The sequence below is a fragment of the Somniosus microcephalus genome, chromosome 17 (assembly GCF_052327205.1).
Source record: "Somniosus microcephalus isolate GS21.2 chromosome 17, FLI_Smic_1.0, whole genome shotgun sequence".
Lineage (NCBI taxonomy): Eukaryota > Metazoa > Chordata > Chondrichthyes > Squaliformes > Somniosidae > Somniosus > Somniosus microcephalus.
In genome coordinates, this window is record NC_141003.1 from 85,967,077 (window position 1) to 85,990,502 (window position 23,426).

The window sequence follows — 23,426 nt, forward strand, 5'->3', positions numbered from 1 at the left end:
TTTTATGGCAAATGCCTCCGGATTTATATAAAATCTGGATTCAAATCAATGCATACTGTGATCATAACTTTTATTTATCAAAGTCTAATCTAGTTTTACAGAAGTCTGGCAGTGTGCATTTTCTGGACCTCTGTGTTTGTTCCCTAATACAGTAACAGTATTACTAAGTGATTCTCAAGGGCCACATTTGCAACCAGCACTTTCTCTTGGAAGTGAAAGGAAGAAGGAAAATAAAACTGTAGGACCAGTGGCTCTATTTCACTCTTGTACTTGCTGTGTAGAAGCTGGGAAAGCTTTTCTTTGCTGAAGAGCAACCAAAGGAAAAGAAGCGGCAGCAAATCCCAGCTTAGTCAACATCCCACAGCCAGACGGGCCATGAATGGAGGCCCAAAGGGATGTGCAGCAATAAGTCTGCCAAACACCACGGGTTGAGGGGTAAGGCGGGCCCCAAATGGCCCCAGAGTGAGAATGAATCCAACTGCCTTCTATAACAACAAAAACCTGCATTCATATTTCTATAGCGCCTTTAACATATCAAGATGTCCCAAGGCGCTTTTCAGGAGCGTTATCAAACAAAATTTGACACCGAGCCACATGAGATATTAGGGCAAATGACCAAAAGCTTGGTCAAAGAGGTAGGTTTTAAGGAGAGTTTTAAAGGAGGAAAGAGAGGCTTAGGGAGGGAATTCCAGAGCTTAGGGCCTCAGCAGCTGAAGGCACGGCCACCAATGGTGGAGCGATTAAAATCAGGGATGCGCAAGACTCCAGAATTGGCGGAGTACAGATATCTCAAGAGGGTTGTGGGGCTGGAGGAGATTACAGAGATAGGGAGGGGTGAGGCCGTGGAGGGATTTGAACACAAGGATGAGAATTTTAAAGTCGAGGCGTTGCTCAACCGGATGTCAATATAGGTCAGCGAGCACAGGGGTGATGGGTGAACGGGACTTGCTGCGAGTTAGCACACGGGCAGCAGAGTTTTGGTAATGGTATGATCTGTGCATTTTATTAAAATATATACATTTAATAAATGTGTTTATACCAATGGGAGATAATTTTGCACTGTTAGATTCAGAATGCTTTATACCATTGGCTCAGATCCATTGGGCATGTTGCCATTTGTTGTGTATGTACCTTTAAGAGAATAACTGGTCTCAGACTGCAGTACCGGCAGTGACCACCCCTGTATAAAAGGCGCTGGAGAGCCTCTGTTTGTTAGTTTTCACTATTGACTTCCACCAGTAAAGACTTGTTTGTTTTCACTCCTGCTGGTCCGTGTCTCAATCATTCACAGACTTAACACTGGCGACGAATAAGAAACGAACTTACCTGCAACTCGGCAGCACCTCAGACGACGTTGTTGAAGGTCGGAGCCAGAAGAAAGAGAAAAAAAAAATAGAGCCCAAAGAAACTCGGGAAACGGGCGTCGACCGTCAATCATCGGGTTGAAAACTTGCAGGAGAGACTGTTCAGAGCCAGGCTGGGTTCCTCGGTCTGTGGTTTCCCAGCTAATCGGGCTGGTGGCAGGTAGTGCTCTGATCCTTCCTGGGCTGCGGCGGGCTGAAGCTCGATCGGGTGGCTTTTCAACGGGGCCGGGCAGCGAGTCGGGAAGCAAAGAGAGAGAGAGAGGGTGGAGCACACAGGGCGCGGCCGGTGCTTCGAAGCCGGGCAGCGTTCGGACCTAAGAAGAGGGAGGGAAGTGTCCCAGAGGGTCCGCTCCACGACGGGAAAATAATAAAAGAAAAATAATCAATATTTAACGCGCAAGAAACCGTGCAACGCAGCGCTAACAACAGCGGGGAAGAAGGCAAAGCGCGGGAGGCGCCATTTTGTTAAATCGGGGAAGAAGGCAAAGCGCGGGAGGCGCCATTTTAGATTTGCAAGATGCCGAAGACTGGCTGTATCACTGCTTTTGATAATACATTAGAGGACTGGACCACGTATGTGGAAAGAGTCGAGGTATATTTCGAGGCAAACGAAATAGCGGAGGGAAAAAAGGCATCGATATTGCTAAACTTAATGGGCGCTAGAACGTACGGCCTATTGCGGGACCTGATTACTCCAGCCAAACCGAAGGCGAAGAGTTTTAACGAAATTGTTGCTGTCCTACAGGAACACTTAAACCCTGCACCGCTGTTGATAGCAGAAAGATTTAAATTCCACAGGAGAACTCAACACAAAGATGAGAGCAATGCTGAGTATCTTACGGAACTACGCAAGCTATCAAAGCACTGCCAGTTCGGAGCAGGACTGGCAGATACCCTACGGGACAAATTTGTCTGTGGACTCCTGAGTGAAGGAACACAGAAGAAGTTACTCTCAGAAAAAGAGCTGACGCTAGATAAGGCTTTCAGCGTGGCAGTATCGTATGAAGCAGCAGCCAGGGGAGCTGCAGAAATTCAACAAAAACCACAGGAATACGGCACCCACGAAATGACACGGGGATTTGCAAAATGTTATCGCTGCGGCAGAACTAACCATGACCAGAAGGACTGCTGGTCCAAAGACAAAATATGCAGACAATGCGGGAAGATTGGACACATTGCACGAGTTTGCAGGTCTGGGAAGAAGACCAGCGACAACAAAAAGGCTACTAAGGAACCGTACAAGAAAGTACAAAAGATGACGGACAGTAGTTCCGAAGACCAGATGAGCGATAGTGAATCCGGGAACAGGAGACTAAGCTGTCTCAAACTTCACAATGTAATCGCAAAAGAGGATCACCGAACCATTTGGGTCACCCTCACGATAGCAGGGTCCCAAGTTAAAATGGAATTGGATACAGAATCAGCGCTAACCGTCATGAATCGACGAGACTACGAGCGGCTATTCTCACACATACCCTTGAGAGAGACATCCATCGTCTTGACGACGTATACGGGGCAAAAAGTATACCCCAGAGGAAAAATAAGGGTGCCTGTCGAATACAATGGCAAGAAAATACGGAAATTGTATCTCTACATACTGCCAAATGGTGGACCACCGTTATTGGGACGGGAATGGATCAGGAAGATAAACTTAGATTGGCATTCCATTCATGCAATGACGGTGGACGGTAAAAAAGATGAAGACGTCACTCCTGGACGATTGTCAACAATCTTAGCTAACGCCAAAGAGGTATTTCAACAAGAACTGGGCACGCTTAAAGGCGTAACCGCCTCGATAAAAATAGAAGAGAATGCAGTTCCCAAGTTTTTCAAAGCAAGACCGGTACCGTATGCAATTTGCCCAGCCGTCGAGGCAGAGCTGGAGAAGGCGGGCGTGTTGTCTAAGGTCGACTGGAGCGAGTGGGCGACACCCATCGTTCCTGTCATGAAGAAAACGTTAAGCAATAAGTCCGGAGAGCCAAGGAAGATTCGCATCTGTGGGGATTTCAAGGTGACGGTGAACCCTGTCCTTCACACAGTACAATTTCCTCTTCCAAGGATAGAAGACATCTTCGCCTCACTGTCTGGAGGGAAGCGTTTTACAAAAATTGACCTAGCACAAGCATATTTGCAGATGGAGGTTGAAGAGTCCTCTAGGAAGTATCTCACGATAAACACTCACAAAGGTCTTTTACCAGTATCATCGATTGGTATTCGGAGTAGCATCGGCTCCGGCGATATGGCAAAGAGCGATGGAACAAGTCCTGCAAGGGATTCCAGGGACTCAGTGTTACTTGGACGATATCCTTGTGACAGGTGAAGATGACAGTGAACACCTTAACAACCTAGAACAGGTGCTCACTAGACTACGGGAACATGGGCTGCGAGCCAACCGCCCCAAGTGGGAATTTTTTAAGAAACAGATATCGTATTGTGGCCACGTGATTGATGAAGAGGGGTTACATAAGTCCCCTGACAAAATTGAAGCGGTTGTTAAGGCCCCAGCGCCTGAAAATGTGTCGCAACTGAGGTCATTCCTCGGGTTGGTGAATTACTATCATAAGTTTTTGCCGAATTTGTCAACAATTTTGCACCCACTGAACGCCCTGCTACGAACGGGGGTAGCATGGAAATGGAGCGATGATTGTAAGCGTGCTTTTCAGAAGAGTAAGGACTTAATCACTTCAAGGGAAGTATTGGCTCACTACAACCCAGCACTGCCGATCAGACTGGCGTGTGATGCGTCTCCCTACGGCATTGGGGCGGTACTGTCACATAAATTCCTTGATGGTTTAGAGAGGCCGATAGCTTTTGCGTCACGCTCGTTAACTTCTGCCGAGCGTAACTACGCTCAGATTGACAGAGAGGCCCTCAGCCTAGTGTGGGGGGTGAAGAAGTTCAATCACTACCTGCACGGTCAAAAATTTACTCTACTAACCGATCATCAACCTCTTGTCTCCATTTTCAACCCTCAGAAGGGCGTACCGATAATGACAGCGCAACGGCTGCAGAGATGGTCCCTTTTCCTAGGGGCACACCAATATGACATCGAGTATAAAGGAACTAAACAGCATGGAAATGCTGATGGATTGTCACGCCTACCGTTGCCGACGGTGGAAGAAGAAGACCTTGCAGTGGATCCAATGGAGTTATTCCACTCGACCATAGTCGAATGTCTCCCTGTGACGAATGCAAACATAGAAAAGGAAACACGGAATGACCCGACACTATCACGGGTCTATGATTTAACGGTGAAGGGATGGCCAGCACATGGCGAACCACTGCTGCCAGCATTCTCGCCGAGAAGAGAACAGCTGTCAGTGTGCAGAGGAACCTTGATGTGTGGATCCAGAGTAGTAATTCCACCTAAGTTGACGGATAGAGTGCTCAATGAGCTTCATGAGGGTCATCTGGGTGGGGTAAAAATGAAGAACTTAGCCAGAGCGTTTGTGTGGTGGCCGGGAATCGATAGAGAAATCGAAGAGATGACCAAGAGCTGTGCAGGATGCCAGAAGGTCCAAAACGCCCCACCACAAGCTCCTCTGCATCCATGGGAGTGGCCCTCATCTCCATGGCAAAGGGTGCACATTGATTTTGCTGGTCCCTTCATGGACTCGATGTTTTTAATTGCGGTGGATGCACATTCAAAGTGGCCAGAGGTAATAAAAATGTCCTCAACCACCACGGAAAAAACTATCACAGTTTTACGAGCCATATTCGCCAGGAATGGGCTGCCTGAACAGATTTGCTCTGACAATGGACCACAGTTTGTGTCTGAAGAGTTCCGGAGGTTCTTAAAGAACAATGGTGTTAAGCACTACACAACTGCCCCATATCATCCAGCCACTAATGGATTGGCCAAGAGGTTTGTCCAAACATTCAAGAAGGCTATCAAGGCAATGTGTAATGAAGATATACCCCTACAACACAAGGTGGACAACTTCTTGTTTGCCTACCGGAATGCGACACATGCGGTTACCAACCAAACCCCAGCCATGATGTTCTTCAATCGAAGACTACGATGCCGCTTGGATTTGGTTAAGCCAAACGTCCGAAGAGATGTGGAGAACAGGCAGTTTCAGAATATGAATGAAAGGCCGACCAGGAGTTTTAAGATAGGTCAACCAGTTTTGGCCCGGGACTACCGCACTGAGAAATGGCAGCCAGGAACGATTTGTACACGGCAAGGACCTCTCATGTATACCGTGGACGTTGGAGAGAGCATTGTAAGACGCCATGCTGACCAGATTCTAGAGTCACTGGAAAACGTCAACTCCACACCACGATCTGATACACCTGGCAATGAAATCGACGTACCAATTGCATCTACCGCAGAATCGGTGATATTGGAAGCAGATGAACCAAACAACGACATTGATCTCGACTCAACATTGCCAGAAGAACCTGATACCCCAAAGAGGCGTTATCCAGACAGAATCAGGAAGCCTCCTCAAAGACTGAACTTATAATTGCTTAAACTTAACCAATGTATCTAGCAACCGTAATTGTGATTGTAATTAGTTATCATTTAGTTGTTAAATGAATGTTATGTACTGTTTATCTAAAAGGGGAGGAATTGTTGTGTATGTACCTTTAAGAGAATAACTGGTCTCAGACTGCAGTACCGGCAGTGACCACCCCTGTATAAAAGGCGCTAGAGAGCCTCTGTTTTAGTTTTCACTATTGACTTCCACCAGTAAAGACTTGTTTGTTTTCACTCCAGCTGGTCCGTGTCTCAATCATTCACGGACTTAACACCATTCACCACTGCTTGATTTTTCAGGAGGACCAGTTAACAACGCACAGCCAGGACCTTCTATCCTGTCGATATCTGCCACTGAGCTAATAAAGCAGCAAAAACATAAAATGTTGGAAACGCGCAAGAGGAGAGCGGAAGAATTACAAAAAAGGTAATGTTGACGTGTCAGTGGTTGGGCAGGGGAATAGAAATTGTACATTTATTTGTTAACTAGATTGTTGCTGTAGGTTAAGCGGTTCTATCAGAAATTAAAAGTAGGAGCTTTATGAAGAGAGATTGGGTCGACTAGGCCTGTATTCACTAGAGTTTAGAAGAATGAGAGGGGAATCTCATTGAAACGTATAAAATTCCGACAGGGCTAGACAGACTGGACGCAGGGAGGATGTTTCCCCTGGCTGGTGGCTCTAGAACGAGGGGTCACAGTCTCAGGATACGGGGTAGGACATTTAGGACTGAGATGAGGGGAAATTTCTTCACTCAGAGGGTGGTGAACCTGTGGAATTCTCTACCACAGAAGGCTGTGGAGGCCAAGTCACTGAATATATTTAAGGAGGAGATAGATAGATTTCTAGACACAAAAGGCATCAAGGGGTATGGGGAGAGAGTGTGAATGTGGTGTTAAGATAGAGGATCAGCCACGATCATATTGAATGGCAGAGCAGGCTCGAAGGGCCGAATGGCCTACTCCTATTTTTCTAAGTTTCTTATGATAAGCAAGGTAAATTCAAGAAGTACAGGTCAGTAGCAGCAACGCACTGATTTTTGGATGCAAAATAGCTACTTTTAGTGCACTTGTATTATTTATTGTGACTGTGATGAATTGTTACTTTAGCCAACTAATAACTGCACTGTGCCAAACGCAGCTAGCTGGTGGTTTTACTGTGATAACAAAGCTTCTTCCTGCAGGTTTATGCAGAGTACAAGCGGAAGCAGCAGTCACACAGCTGGGGCTGGAGGGTTGTCCTCTCACCCATCACCCAGGGTGGGAGCAGAATTTCCCAAGGAGCAGAAATTAGTAGCGACACCACAGATACCTAAACTGGGCGGCGGCTTTACTGAAGGGGCGGATATCCTGTTTTACGATACATCCCCGCCTTCAGCGCCAAAACTGAGCCACAATGCAGGTTCAAAAAAGGTAAATTCTATCATTCTTTTACATTCAGATGTAAATTGCTCCCACTATTGACACACTTCAGTAAGCAAATCTTGTTGCTGAAAATTGTTGTAATAGTAACTTCTGAAAAATATGTATTTTTTATTTAAAATGATTGACCATTTAAAATCTAGTTTCAATTTAGAAAATGGTGATTTGAATTCAATTAATTGACCTTAAAATGTTAATTTTTAAACTCTGAGCATATCTAATATCAAGCCAGTTGCATGAATACAATTTGAAGATGTTTTTCATTGGCAGTGCAGATCAGAGACTAGTTACCATCTACTGTTTTTGTGAGGACTATTTTTCTTTATCAGAAATAATTTGGATTACATACTCCTCTGTTATGACGAACCTTTATAAAACACTGGTTCGGTCTCAACTGGAGTGTCCAATTCTGGGCACCGCATTTTAGGAAGGCTGCGAAGGCCTTAGAGAGGGTGCAGAAAAGATTTACAAGAATGGTTCCAGGGATGAGGGACTTCAGTTACGTGGATAGACTGGAGAGGCTGGGGTTGTTCTCCTTGGAGCAGAGAAGGTTGAGAGGAGATTTGATCGAGGTGTTCAAAATCATGAGGGGTCTGGACAGAGTAGATAGAGAGAAACTGTTCCCATTGGCAGAAGGGTCACGAACCAGAGGACACAGATTTAAGGTGGTTGGCAAAAGAAACGAAGGCGACATGAGGAAAAGCTTTTTTACACAGCGAGTGGTTAGGATCTGGAATGCACTGCCTGAAAGGGTGGTGGAGGCAGACTCGATCATGGCTTTCAGAAGGGAATTGGATAAGTACCTGAAGGAAAAAAATTTGTAGGACTACGGGGAAAGGGCAGGGGAGTGGGACTAGCTGAAGTGCTCCTGCAGAGAGCCGGCATGGGCTCGACGGGCCGAATGGCCTCCTTCTGTGCTGTAACCATTCTATGATTCCTCTGTGTCGCCATCATCGTTAACGCATGACTGGTTTACTGGAGGTGCAATTTAAGAGAGACACTGCCACTTTTTCTCTCTTTCCCCCCCCCCCCCCACCTGTCCAAAAATGTTTCCTTTCACAGCCTAATTTGTATGACTTCAGTTAAGTATCAGTCAGACTAAAATGTGTGAAAATTGGAGGTTCCCTAGATGAATGTGGCACTGAGTCAAACTAGGATGGGGCCCTAGTTTAATCTTTGGTCAGTTTTAATTTAGTTGATCTCAGCCAGGTGTAATTGGCCACAAAACCCCTGGATGGGAAAATGCAGCCAGGAAGCCTGCCCCTGATGGCTATCCAATAACTCTTTCTGGCTACAGTGTGAACAACAATAACTTGTATTTATGTAGCGCCTTTAACACAGTAAAACATCCCAAGACGTTTCACAGGAGCGATTATCAAACAAAATTTGACACCGAGCCACATAAGGAGCGATATGGGCAGATGACCAAAAGTTTGGTCAAAGAGGTAGGTATTAAGGAGCGTCTTAAAGGAGGAGAGAGAGGTCGCGAGGCGGAGAGGTTTAGGGAGGAAATTCCAGAGATTAGGGCCCAGGCAGCTGAAGGGGAGAATGGGATTGGGGTTAACAGTGATGATTCCCTGCCACCACAAAGACTGATGACACATGAAGTAAGGCCACTTAAGCATGAAATCATACCCAAGGCCAATTGATGCCTTCAGGAAAGCAGGAGAGAAAATGGAAGGCCAATCACTCAATTTAAGCTAGTGAGCTTGTGATTGATCGCAAGTCTTTACCTACTTGAGCAAGCGCATCAGTAGCCCGTCCCTCTTTCCCCCCCCCCCCCCCGACCCCCCCCCCCGCCTTGAAATGAGTTAGAATCATACAGGATAGAAGGAGGCCATTCGGCTATCCAATTAGTCCGATTCACCCGCCCTTTCCCCATAGCCCTGCAAATTTTTCTTTTTCAAATATATATTCAATTCCATTTTGAAAGTTACTATTGAATCTGCCTCCACCACCCTTTCATGCAGTGCATTCCAGTTCATCATAACGCACTGTGTTTATTTAAAAAAGAAATTGCCTCTTCTTCCCCCCCCCCCATCTCCGGTTCTTAGATCTGTGTCCTTTGCTTACCGACCTGCCAGTGGAAACAGTTGGCTGCACATCATGTTTTGAATTTTCAATTGCATCATAATGGCTATAACAAACGAGGAATATTGCTGGATTCTGATCTGACATTTTCCAGAGAGCAGCCATTATTAAACTACGCAAAAAAGGTGCAATTCTGGCAAAGGAGGACCCCAACAGTGTGAAGAGGAAACTTTCCGACACGGGCGAGGTGCCGGAGGAGATGCTGGAGCGTATAGAGAAGAATCTTTCTTCCCCACGTGGTGAGTTGCAGCTGAGGAGTATCTTGGTCCTGCCGTGCACTATCCTGCTGCGAGCTTCTTTGATTTTGATTTGTCACCAGTTCAGAAAGAGAAATAAAACCAAGTTCTTTGTTTTATAGGCTCCTGATGCTTTCCCAACCTAAAAGATTTTCACTCTAAGTAACTTTACAATTCTTTCTTAAAAGTGTTTTTTTTAAGCCAGCTTTTGTCTTTTTTGAGAAGAAAGCATTCTTGAAATTATCAGGTTTAATTACACAGGATATACAGTGCAGAAACAGGCCATTCGGCCCAACCAGTCCATGCCGTTGTTTAGGCTCCATTCGAGCCTCCTCACGTCTTTCCTCATCTAACTCTATCACCCTCTATTCCCATCTCCCTCATGTGCTTATCTAGCCTCCCCTTAAAAGCATCTATACTATTCAGCTCAACCACTCCCTGTGGTAGCGCGTTCCACATTCTCACTGCTCTCTGGGCAAAGAAGCTTCTCCGGAATTCCCTATTTGATTATTGATGGAACTGGCTTGCAAGAGTTACTGGGCCTGACTATATGAAGGGTCTGTGCTTTATAAATGTTGCCTAGTTCGTTTATTATTATATTACATATCTCTCTATAGTAAATAGGAAGAAAATATTAAACCTTTCCCTCCCAATTTATATTCAAATTATGACCCTGTTTGTGCATTTTTAAAGGGATTTTTTTTTTTTTACAGCCCAGAATTGTCACTGTCATTGAGATGTTCCTTGCTACAGTCATGTCACCAGAGACCAGTGAATAGTTGGTTACATTGGGCCAAGGCCAGATGAGGTTGTCAGCCATACTGTTCCCACATACCGGTAACTGTGGCCGAAAGCAATGAGTAACAGTTGTTACAGAAACAGTTATATGGTGATCAGGGCCCAATGAGCTATTACCAGGACAAGAATTTTGCCAGCTGGAAACTTCCTTGTGTATTGAACAGACTAAGAGAGCAAACACCTGCACTCTAAATTAAACTGCCAATGTGGGGGAAAACTGACCTGGGAATGACAAGAAAAAGCATCCTCACAGTTCCTGCCATTATAAGCAATTCCACCAGAACTGCCGTACAGTCTTTATAACGTCAAGATTGGATAGGCCGGGGTTGTTTTCTTTGGAACAGAGAAGGCTGAGGGGAGATTTAATTGAAGTGTATAAAATTATGAGGGGTCTAGATAGAGTGGACAGGAAGGACCTGTTTCCCTTGGCAGAGAGGTCAATAACCAGGGGGCATAGATTTAAAGTAATTGGTAGAAGGATTAATGGGGAGTTGAGAACTGTTTTCACCCAGAGGGTGGTGGGGGTCCGGAACTCACTGCCTGAAAGGGTGGTCGAGGCAGAAACCCTCATCACATTTAAAAAGTACTTGGATATGCACTTGAAGTGCCGTAACCCACAGGGCTACGGACCAAGAGCTGGAAAGTGGGATTAGGCTGGAGAGCTCTTTTACGGCCGGCACAGACACGATGGGCCGAATGGCCTCCTTCTGTACTGTAAATTTCTATGTAATCGCTTTCCCTAGCCATTATTCTGTTGACTGTGATCTGCAGAACCCCTGTCCCTGCCAGCAGTTCAAAGCACTGTTAGTCAAAACGAAACAGTTCGATCAGCCACATGCTTGTCAGCTAAAGATTTTTAGAAAATGACACCAATAATTACCCTGTGATTATTATTGGTCCCTGAGATGTCTTAAAAACATTAGTAACTCCATCTGAGAGCCATCTCAGCCCATGCTAGAAATCTCGTATATACTTTTAAAAACAAAAATTCTGGAGTGTTACTATTGCACCTTTATAATTAGCTGCCTCATTGTGCAACATCAAAAACCTATTAATCACAGAATCATAGAAATTTTTTAATGTGATGAGGGTTTCTGCCTCTACCCCCCTTTCAGGCAGTGAGTTCCAGACCCCCACCACCCTCTGGGTGAAAAAAGTTCTCCTCAACTCCCCTCTAATCCTTCTACCAATTACTTTAAATCTATACCCCCTGGTTATTGACACCTCTGCTAAGGGAAATAGGTCCTTCCTTATCTAGGGCTTTCATAATTATATACACCCCTCAGTTAAGTCTCCCCTCAGCCTCCTCTGTTCCAAAGAAAACAACCCCAGCCTATCCAATCTTTCCTCGTAGCTAAAATTCTCCAGTCCTGGCAACATCCTTGTAAATCTCCTCTGTACCCTCTCTAGTGCACATCACATCTTTCCTGTAGTTAATGATACTCTTGTGATTCTACCCACTGCAAATTTGTACTCGCTGCTACTGTATGTGAAGGATGCTTTTCATTGAAAGACTGAGAAAGATTCTGTAAACTAGGCAACCTTGTGTATTTTTTAGTGATTTGAATAACCAAAGACCTAGCTACAGGAAACTTTGGTTTATCCGGAGGTTGTATGTCCGGAAACCTCGATCTAACGGCAGAAATCAGCAGCCGTTTTGTTAGGTTTTTTTTCTTTTTTTTTCTTCTCCTAGCATTTTTTTAAACAGTCAGTCTCTGGAAAGCCTCGCTGAAGCTGTTGCTAAGCTACAGAGACGCTTCCAAGGTACGGGCCGACTGTTTACAAGCTGTTGCTAAGCAACAGTGTTTGTTGTCAGATACGGAGATGAAAACCTCCGTATCCTTCAACATTAGCGCTGGTCTGTCCGGAAGTTTTCATAGATCGGCATCACGCCGGTCCCGTCGGTGCCGGATATCGCGAAGTTTCCTGTACTATCTTATATGTTAACAAAAATGAACCTGCAGACATTGCTTCTGGCTTTAGACAACACATCAACAAAATGGATCTGCAAACCAAATTTATATTTTTGTACAAAATGCATCTGCATATAAATATCAAGCTACATTGTGTACGTCTAAAATCTGTTAGACAAAGGTAAATATTAAAATACAGAAAGACAACAATAGAAGCAAGGAGAAATATTAATTTTGTTTTCAAGTCATTCCGTGTTTTGGGGGTTTAGAGAAAGTGAAAATAAATGAGGCTCTTCTAGTTTTTTTTGGCCATGTCCATCCCACATCAGTTTTGCGGGAAGCCATAGTGGCATGCCACATGTATAACTCTGCTAACCTCAAGTACGGAGCCACATCCACACCACTATACTCTTACTGAAGGCAAAACCACTGAAGTAAGTATTACTTAAGGGTTCTCTCTCTCACTGGTGGGTCATCGTGCTTTCCCATCTCCGTGCCACCAGCTCAACGTGTTTTTACAATTCCAGGGTCGCTGGGTCTTCACAGGGCTTGCTCCGTGGCTGCCGGCATCCTGCTAATTGTAGAGATGTTCAGAATGTACTTATTGTCTTAAGATTACGGCAATACTAAGTGCAGCAAAGGACAAGTCTTTATAAAAGCAAAAGCAGCTAATTGCAATTCCTCTCCTCTTCTATTTTTCCTAAAGAGGTCAGTGGTATAATATTCACAGACGGGTGGCGTACTGCCCTTGCTAAAGCTGGACACGCCATTTTCCCCCAGTTATTCGTTCATCTTCTCGTAGGTAGCGGCACTGGAAGATCGCAGAACAGTTCTGCTGCAAAATGCTGCGCTGTATCAGTGAAAGCGGTGCTGAAATAAACAAACTAACTGAGTGCAAGAAAGTTAATTCTGTGCCTGTAAGCTAGTGTACATTTACGTTTTCACTGCTTGTTGACATCCACCCTTTTTATCTGAATTGTCTTACTGGTGCTCTGAGTCTCTCTTCCAAATGTAGCTTCCAAACTGGCCTGCTAATAAGAACATAAGAAATAGGAGCAGGAGTAGGCCAATCGGCCATGTCAATAAGATCATGGCTGATCTGATCCTAACCGCCAATCTACTATCACAGAACCATCTCCTGAATCTAACAGAATTAGACACACGAAATAGGAGCAGGATCAGGCTACACGGCCCCTGGGCCCGCTCCGCTACCCACAGGGCCATGTCCGATCCGAACCTAGACTCATGTCCAAATTCCTCCCCGCTCCCCGTAACCCTTAATTCCTTTTACTTCTAGGAAACTGTCTATTTCTGTTTTAAATTTATGTAATGATGTAGCTTCTACAGCTTTTTGGGGCAGCATATTCCATGGACCTACCACCCTCTGAGTGAAGTAGTTCCTCGTCATCTCAGTTTTGAAAGAGCAGCCCCTTATTCTAAGACTATACCCCCTAGTTCTAGTTTCACCCATCATCGGGAACATCCTCCCCGCATCCACCCGATCCAACCCCTTCACAATCTTTTATGTTTCAATAAGATCGCCTCTCATTCTTGAAAATACTTGAAAAGAAAAACATCTTCCTAGTGTGTTGTGTGGTGGAGATTATAGTTTTTAAAGTATCCCTAGCAACTGGATTTCTTGGGTTTTTCCAGCACAAATAGAGCGGATCCTTGGGCTATCTCTATTAAAGTGCAGCACTGTGCTTTCAAATTGCATCTCGTCACTCTACTGTACACTTATACTGTTGGAAGGACTTCCCCCAAGCTAGAAATTTGTTATAATGCATTATTTAACTGGCCTCCAAATCGTATGATTATAGTGTAGATCAGCTGTATATATTACTGCCTCAACTAACCTTTAGAATTTTTTCGCAGTGTAAATGATAGCAATGGCCACGTCCCACATCTTAGTGTATATATACTTAATAAGAGGATAGGCGTGAGCTACAGCATGTATCTAGTTTGTATTTGTTCTTTGTGAATGTTCACAACCTAGAGAAAATGTATGACAAAAAAATCTTGTAGTGGAACATGTGTGATGTTTACCAAAATGAAACATATAAGATTCTGAGGGGGATTGACAGGGTAGATGCTGAGAGGTTGTTTCCCCTGGCTGGAGAGTCTAGAACCAGAGGTCACAGTCTCAGGATAAGGGGTCGGCCGTTTAGGACAGAGATGAGGAGAAATTTCTTCACTCGGAGCGTTGTGAATCTTTGGAATTCTCTACCCCAGAGGGCTCAGTCGTTGAGTATATTCAAGGCTGAGATGGATGGAGTTTTGGACTCCAGGAGAATCCAGGGATATGGGGATCGGGCGGGAGAGTGGAGTTGAGATGGAAGATCAGCCACGATCTTATTGAATGGCAGAGCAGGCTCGAGGGGCCGTGTGGTCTACTGCTGCTCCTATTTCTTATGTTCCTATGAAAGCACAAGATAAAAAATAGTATCTAATCAATCTGATTGAGAAATGTTCAGATGATGGCTTGCATTTTTAAAGCAATACAGCTGTAATTGGTTAGTGAATGGTTGCTGTATTCGGAATAACTTTGACTCTATTTAGCAGCTTTAATATTATAAAATACTCCGAGGTGCTTCACAGAGACGGTGGTCGGAATTTTCCCCTAACAAAACGGATGGGTTTGGAGCGTGGGGGCAGTTAAATTGTTAAAAATGGGATTCCCGACCTGATCCCGCCTCCAACCCGCTCACTTCCGGTTTTAACGTGGGCGGGCGACCAATCCACTCCGTCAATTTAACTATTATAATGAGGCTGGAAGCTTCTTTTTTTCAACTCCATTTTGAATTTAACTGCATGTGGATGGATTTCACACAATCGTGAAACCCAGCAGTTAAACTGAGGCGGGGACTGCTGCACCCAGGAGGTAAGTGGCTTTATACTTACCTCCTGGATCCAGGGTCCCTACTTAACCCCAACCCGCCCCCCCCCCCGGCAATCAAAGACACCTCACGAGGCCTCCGATCGCCTTCCCAGGCCTCTGATCCCCACCATGAAGCCCTCTCCGCCCCACACCCCACTGATGATGCCGAGGCTGGCCACAATCCTCCAGTGGCTAGCCCTGATCCCCACTCTCTCTTTCCCTGCCCCCCCCCCCCCCCCCACAGCTGATACTCCTGCTGAGCTCCACACCACCCCCCCCCCCCCCCCCCCCCCCCCGATCCCTGGCCGACTCCAATCCCATGCCGATCCCCGACACACCTCGTTATACCAGTCCTCCCTTGCCCTGGGCCCCCCGCCCCTAGCCCCCCCCCCCCCCCCACGACCCCGCCCCCGGATCGACCCCCCCGCTCATTCCCTGCATCTGTAGGCCTGCCCACCCGCAGCCAGCCAGCCTCTCAATCTGTCTGTCTGCGGGCGGGAATCCGAGGCCTCACGTACAAATCATGCCCTGCCATTAAAGTTGGCAGGGCCTGCAGGAAACCTGGCCTCCCGGGTTTCCCGCCGCCTCGGAGGCCCCCCCCCCCCCCCCCCCCCCCCGCCTACCTGGAGAAAACTGCGGCCAGTAACTGAAGCTGAACTGCAGTAGGAGAGTTGGACGTGAGCAAAGATGTGAAAAGTAAATTTTCAGGAAGGTTTTGAAGGTGGGGAGAGAGGGAAAAGATGGAGGAGTGTAAGGAAAGCATTCCTGACCATGGGGCCAAGATGGTTGAAGCCACAGCCAGCAAAAATGGAGAGCTCGGGAATAGGGAATGCAAAGGAAATCACACACAAAAGTTGAAGGCATGTGCTGGCAGCAAGGCTGGAGTAGATTGCAGCGGTATAAAGAGAGAGAGTGAGGCTGCGGGAAAGATTTGTAAATGTGGATGAATTGTGTGCATTGGGAAGAAGGAGAAGCCAGTCGAAGTTGGCAAGGAAAGGATGATGGGGAAGCAGGACTTAATGCAAAATAGGATTTGAGTTTTGAGCAAGTAGGAAGGAGGTGAGGAGAGCATTGAGATGACTAAAGCACAGATAAGGGTTCCAGTGGGAGTGGGGTAAAGGTGGAGGCGGACACTATCTAAGATTGTAAAGAGTAGTATTTCTGATGGATAGGGGTTTGAAGGTTCGATCTGGGTTAAACAGGACACCAAAGTTATGCAGCATCGGGTTCAGCTTGAGCAAGTAGCCAGGTTTGGAATGGGAGCGAGGAGGTTGGGGCGGGGAGACTACGATGCAGAATTTTTAAAATCAGAAACCACCAAACAGGTGGTTTCATTTTTGCTCATCCCTATTTGCTGTCGGCCAAGTATTCAGACAATGTAGTGTTGATCGTGGAGGGGACGGTGCTGGCAGAGGGGTAGGTAGAGCTGAATGTGAGGATTTTAAGGGCCTTTGAGACTGATGGTCTGAAATGTCAGGCAAGAAAGCCATCTATCTCGCCACAGACCTCTACACACTCCCACTGTCCCATTAAAGAACTGGCCTTAGCTACAAAGAAGTACGCAATCAAGGCATTCCTAACTACAAGGATGTGTAGTGGCAAGCAACACCATTGAGTTACAAAATCATCGGGAATGGAGAAAGATATTTGAAAAGAAATTGAGCGTTGTTCACGGCTCTGATCCATTGACCTTGGCAGCCTTGCATCACAGAAACCATTCCAGACCTCTGGGGTTTTTATTGGCAAACTGCTTCAGTATATGTTGGTCACATAATGTAAACCTTGATATATGTGGTGAACAAATAATACTGCTTTTAAAACGGAAAATTATTCAACTGTTTGCATATTTACATGTGAAGATTCTTAGTACGCAAAACTTTTAGTCCAATCTTTATAAATTCTGCTTCTACAGATGAAGGAAATGATGAACCAACTTTAAAGAAGCACCGTGCGCAGATGGAGTACCTGGACTCGGAAGAGTTTCAGAAAATACTGAATGCAAAATCGAGACATGTTGGCGCAGTGCAAGAGGTACGACCAGTCAGTCTCTGTCTCTCCTCTCTAACTACAGCACTGTACAGTATGGAATGAGGCCAGTTGTGGTTAAGGTTCAGGCCATGTTTTTCCTGTTGAAGCTGCCCTGACTAATCATATAATGGTAGTCTGTGTTCCGCTCGACAGAGGCGGGGGACTTAATCATATTTGCTTTTGCTCCAAGACATTTATAATCTGGCACAGAAACACCACCTAACTCAGACTTTTTACAGGATATAAAATGTGCGTATAGAGCAATTTTTTTTCCTGTCTCCTTTGCCAGTGTGCCCACCTACTGTTTGTCAGTCAACATTGTTGTACTTCTATCTCGCAAACCTAAAGTTCAAGTTAGTCCATTGGAAGAGAGCAATAGTATTAGCACAAGGGAGGACGCACTTTGTAAGAGAATGCTTGTAATTTGTGAAGTTTTCTCGTGCACATTTTGTGTGAAGGATCATGAAACCTTCAATTGTAATCGCAATGAATGCACTCTGTCATGCTTATCCCTACCCAAAGATGTTTATAAACTGCAGCATCACTTTATAACACTGGTATTTAGCTTAACATCTTAAAAAATAAAATCTTGCAGACTTTGTGACAGAAAACTAGAGTGAATAGGTTTGAAAGTGACTAACTGCTTCACGGGATGGTGGAATTTCTGTTCCCTGAGTAACTGAAGTACAGCAACAACAACAACTTGTATTTATATAGCACCTTTAATGTAGTAAAACGTCCCAATGCGCTTCACAGGAGTGTTATCAGACAAAATTTAACACCGAGCCACATGAGATATTAGGGCAGATGACCAAAAGCTTAGTCAAAGGAGTCGGTTTTAAGGAGCGTATTGAAGGAGGAGAGAGAGACGGAGAGGTTTAGGGAGGGAATTCCAGAGCTTAGGGCCCAGGCAGCTGAAGGCACGGCCGCCAATGGTGAAGCGACTAAAATCAGGGATGCGCAAGAGGCCAGAATTGGAGGAAAGTAGATATCTTGGAGGGTTGTAGGCAATGTTCCCTCTAATTTTTTTTTTGTACTGAGCGGGCCATGAACTCCGTTGAGCGCGACCTTTTTGTCCATGGGCAACTTTTACAACAACTGCAGCAACCACTTAAAAACATATATACACTAATGCCATATTACCACCCCACCGTCTCAAATCATGAGACAGTCAGACACGGTTCGATACAGGTTTAACATAACTTCTCTGCTTTTGAATTCTAGAAATGAGCCCCAGTGCTTTATTTGCACTTTTATGGCTTTTTTTAACCTGCGTTGCTACTTTTAATGATTTGTGAATCTATACCCATAGATCCCTTTGCACCTGTACTCCATTTAGTCTCTTTTATTTTCCAAGGAGTATGTGGCCTTCTTATTCCTCCTACATGCACCACCTCACATTTATCTATATTGAAATTCATTTGTCATTTACATGCCCATTCTGCAAGTTTGTTTATGGTAGAACTAATTAAAAGCTTTGAGTTCGTTATGTACAAACTCTTGCTATAAAAAAAAAACTTGTCAGGAATGACTGGGATATGAAAGAACTGCAGAATAATGATTAACACTTCAGAAACGGCACTCAGTTACACGGTTATGCATTGACAAACAATCCAAAAACCCAAGGTGAGCCGAAAGAGGCATATCTATTCGTGTAATTACTGTAGTATTAATTTTAAAGTTTTCAACGTATTAGCCCATCCCTCATGTCACTATAGCAATGGCTGCAGGAGCAGCGGTTTTCCTATGGCGTTGACGTGCTGTACGTCCACATAAGTGATTAGAATATTAATCACAATGCAACCAGACAACCAACAAATGAAAAGTGCTTTAGTTCACAGCATTAAAAAGAATTGAACAAGAACGGGTATCCGTATTTTCAACTTCAATCACTTCCATTAATAAATGTTCTTGAACCAGCACACCTCCCATGTAACATGGCAGAAATGCAGCACTGATTCACAAGTGCAGAAAAACACACAACACAATTTGCGACACCGAATTAAAAACAAAAAGCCAGGAAATTTAACAGAAATAAACATTCATCTTTCTTCCTGGACAGGAGAACCAATCAGACCGACTTGGAAATGTTTACTAATATGGTGACGTAAAGATGTTAATTTACGAATTTCACTTCTAATGTTTTTCTCTCAAACATTCCCCACAGTATTAATCCCTGCTCTTATCATGAAGTGTTGAATTATTTTAGGTACTTTGCAATTAAATAGTGGGAAACAAACTTCATTGTACAGTACTCTGTTTTTAATCCCTATTTCAAACATTTATACCAAATCGAAATTGTACATTATCAGTTTAATCAAAGTATTTTCTGTGTCTTTCTGAATAAACAAATAATAGTTTCTTCTAAGGTAGCTTCCTGCAATTTTTAGACATCATTACATAACTCTTGTTAGTATTAACACTCCACTAAACATTTAAGAGGAAATCTATATTTACATTATTCCTGGGACTTGTTAGGACTATGGAGCAACAGACAAAATAAAATGATTTGTGTTTTTCCCCTTTTTTGGTTCTCTTCCTAAAATTTTTACTTTTTATTGACTTTTTAAAAAAAAAAAAAAAAAATATCTAACTCCTACAAATCCTCCTCCTCAACAGCTTGATTGCATGTTTGTGTAAAGCTACTCACTTCCGTCGATCGCTCAACATCAAATATTGAGAGATTTCAATTTTAAAACGTTTTAAGCATTTCAGAGCCTCTTTAAAAACGTTTGGACTTCAAGACCTGGTTGAAATTTGAGGGGAAAATTGACTTTTGCTTGCTTGTTCCATAATCGAAACTTAGAGGGGGAAAAAGGTGTTTTTAACACTCATTTTTTAGTGAAAAGTTCATTAAAAATCTTTACATTCTTTCAAGTCTCATTGCAGCTTTGACAGAAGAAGTTGCTCCAAGTTTTTCTTTTCCTCTTCAACGCTGTCATTAAACATACAACAAAAAATAATAAAATAAACTCAAATTCCAAACGGAGCTCAAATAAAAAAGCGAATAAAGTGGTTAAACTTCCTAAGAAGGCGGTGAGGTTATCTATTCCCAGCCTTGGCGAGTTGGGATCCGTTTTGGAGAAGTTGTTTCCTCCGTCTCTCACAGACTCTGAGGTACAAACGGGGGGCACAAACCATTTCCCCTCTTTCATAACATGATTTAAATAACCCTGATAGACTCTTTCAAAAGGGGACAACACCTGCCAAATTTTAACTCGAACTTACCGCGGGACATTCAGCATCACTTTCCTGTATTTTTTTCCAGCTTTAAACAATTTTTCAAATAAAAAAAAAATTCACCGCTGGCCTAAAAATTGTTGCCGTTAGCGGCCATTGTACATGTGCTGCGCCTTCATCTGTGTTCCAAAGTTCGCCTGCTGCTCAGTTCCCAGGAACAGACTACACGCGCCCGCCTGAACCCTCACCCTTCTCTCTCTCTCTCTGTCCCTGTCTCTCTCTCTCTGTCCCTGTGTCTCTTTTTCTCTCCATGTCTCTCGCTCTCTGTCCCTCCATCTCTCGCTCCCTCCCCCTCGGTCTCTCGCGCTCTCCCCCTCCGTCTCTCGCGCTCTCCCCCTCCGTCTCTCGCGCTCTCCCCCTCCGTCTCTCGCGCTCTCCCCCCTCCGTCTCTCGCGCGCTCCCCCTCCGCCCCTCGCGCGCGCCCCCCTCCGCCCCTCGCGCGCGCCCCCTCCGCCCCTCGCGCGCGCCCCCTCCGCCCCTCGCGCGCGCCCCCTCCGCCCCTCGCGCGCGCCCCCCCTCGCGCTCGCCCCCTCCGCCCCTCGCGCGCGCCCCCTCCGCCCCTCGCGCCGCGCCCCCGCTGTCTCTTTCTGCAAAGAGCATCAGAGCAAAAGGATAAGCAGAGAATCAGTGTCGATTCAGGAAAGAGCTTTCCTCCCATTTTTTAAAAATATTTGAAATCCGGTGAATGTTGAAAAATGAGCAGAATTCTTTCCCTCTTAGGGGAAACGCTTCTTGACTATGCTTCCTATCTGTGCTCCTGTGATGAGGTGTTCATATCAGACACCAGCTCCACTAACCTGTTCACAATTAATTGAAAGCCCTTAGTCTCCCAGCTCAGTGTAATCCTGAGCGATAACTGCCTGCAGGATTTAGAAGAGATTATTAATTGAGGACCTGTTGGTGGATGTTAAACATTTTTTTTACTATTATTGTAAGAAACACAGGGGATCTCTCCCCCGTCTCTCTCTCTCTCTCTCTCTCTCTCTCCCCGTCTCTCTCTCTCTCTCCCCCGTCTCTCTCTCTCTCTCTCCCCCGTCCCTCTCTCTCTCTCTCCCCTGTCTCTCTCTCTCTCTCCCCGTCTCTCTCTCTCTCTCTCCCCGTCTCTCTCTCTCTCTCCCGTCTCTCTCCCGTCTCTCTCTCTCCCCGTCTCTCTCTCTCCCGTCTCTCTCTCTCTCCCCGTCTCTCTCTCTCTCTCCCCGTCTCTCTCTCTCTCCCCGTCTCTCTCTCTCTCCCCGTCTCTCTCTCTCTCCCCGTCTCTCTCTCTCTCCCCGTCTCTCTCTCTCTCCCCGTCTCTCTCTCTCTCCCCGTCTCTCTCTCTCTCCCCGTCTCTCTCTCTCTCCCGTCTCTCTCTCTCTCCCCGTCTCTCTCTCTCCCGTCTCTCTCTCTCCCCATCTCTCTCTCTCCCCGTCTCTCTCTCTCTCCCCGTCTCTCTCTCTCTCCCCGTCTCTCTCTCTCCCCGTCTCTCTCTCTCTCCCCGTCTCTCTCTCTCTCCCCGTCTCTCTCTCTCTCCCCGTCTCTCTCTCTCTCCCCGTCTCTCTCTCTCTCCCCGTCTCTCTCTCTCTCTCCCCCGTCTCTCTCTCTCCCCGTCTCTCTCTCTCTCCCCGTCTCTCTCTCTCTCCCCGTCTCTCTCTCTCTCCCCGTCTCTCTCTCTCTCCCCGTCTCTCTCTCTCTCCCCGTCTCTCTCTCTCTCCCCGTCTCTCTCTCTCTCCCCGTCTCTCTCTCTCTCCCCGTCTCTCTCTCTCTCCCCGTCTCTCTCTCTCTCCCCGTCTCTCTCTCTCTCCCCGTCTCTCTCTCTCTCCCCGTCTCTCTCTCTCTCCCCGTCTCTCTCTCTCTCCCCGTCTCTCTCTCTCTCCCCGTCTCTCTCTCTCTCCCCGTCTCTCTCTCTCTCCCCGTCTCTCTCTCTCTCCCCGTCTCTCTCTCTCTCCCCGTCTCTCTCTCTCTCCCGTCTCTCTCTCCTCTCCCCGTCTCTCTCTCTCTCCCCGTCTCTCTCTCTCTCCCCGTCTCTCATTCTCTCTCCCCCTCTCTCTCTCTCTCTCTCCCCGTCTCTCTCTCTCCCCGTCTCTCTCTCTCTCCCCGTCTCTCTCTCTCTCCCGTCTCTCTCTCTCTCCCCGTCTCTCTCTCTCCCGTCTCTCTCTCTCCCCGTCTCTCTCTCTCTCCCCGTCTCTCTCTCTCTCCCGTCTCTCTCTCTCTCCCCGTCTCTCTCTCTCTCCCCGTCTCTCTCTCTCTCCCCGTCTCTCTCTCTCTCCCCGTCTCTCTCTCTCTCCCCGTCTCTCTCTCTCCCCGTCTCTCTCTCTCTCCCGTCTCTCTCTCTCTCCCCGTCTCTCTCTCTCTCCCCGTCTCTCTCGCTCTCCCCGTCTCTCTCTCTCTCTCCCCGTCTCTCTCTCTCTCCCCCGTCTCTCTCTCTCTCCCCGTCTCTCTCTCTCTCCCCGTCTCTCTCTCTCTCCCCCGTCTCTCTCTCTCTCCCCGTCTCTCTCTCTCTCTCCCCCGTCTCTCTCTCTCTCCCCGTCTCTCTCTCTCTCCCACTCTCTCTCTCTCTCTCCCCGTCTCTCTCTCTCTCCCCGTCTCTCTCTCTCTCCCCGTCTCTCTCTCTCTCCCCGTCTCTCTCTCTCCCCGTCTCTCTCTCTCCCCGTCTCTCTCTCTCTCCCCGTCTCTCTCTCTCTCCCCGTCTCTCTCTCTCTCCCCGTCTCTCTCTCTCTCCCCGTCTCTCTCTCTCTCCCCGTCTCTCTCTCTCTCCCCGTCTCTCTCTCTCTCCCCCGTCTCTCTCTCTCTCCCCGTCTCTCTCTCTCTCTCCCCGTCTCTCTCTCTCTCTCCCCGTCTCTCTCCCCGTCTCTCTCTCTCTCTCCCCGTCTCTCTCTCTCTCCCCGTCTCTCTCTCTCCCCGTCTCTCTCTCTCTCCCCGTCTCTCTCTCTCTCCCCGTCTCTCTCTCTCTCCCCGTCTCTCTCTCTCTCTCTTCCCCCGTCTCTCTCTCTCTCCTC

General features: G+C 46.3%; 1 protein-coding gene across 1 annotated transcript in view; it reads left to right on the plus strand.

Moving 5' to 3' along the window:
* Positions 1-23,426, plus strand: part of mcm10 (minichromosome maintenance 10 replication initiation factor) — a 109,491-nt gene that overhangs the window by 51,659 nt on the left and 34,406 nt on the right. Inside the window, exons 13-17 of the mRNA XM_086010867.1 lie at positions 6,148-6,274; positions 7,030-7,258; positions 9,453-9,597; positions 17,096-17,263; positions 17,501-17,616. Of these exons, the coding sequence (XP_085866993.1) occupies positions 6,148-6,274; positions 7,030-7,258; positions 9,453-9,597; positions 17,096-17,263; positions 17,501-17,616 (785 nt within the window). The remainder of the gene's footprint in view (positions 1-6,147; positions 6,275-7,029; positions 7,259-9,452; positions 9,598-17,095; positions 17,264-17,500; positions 17,617-23,426) is intronic.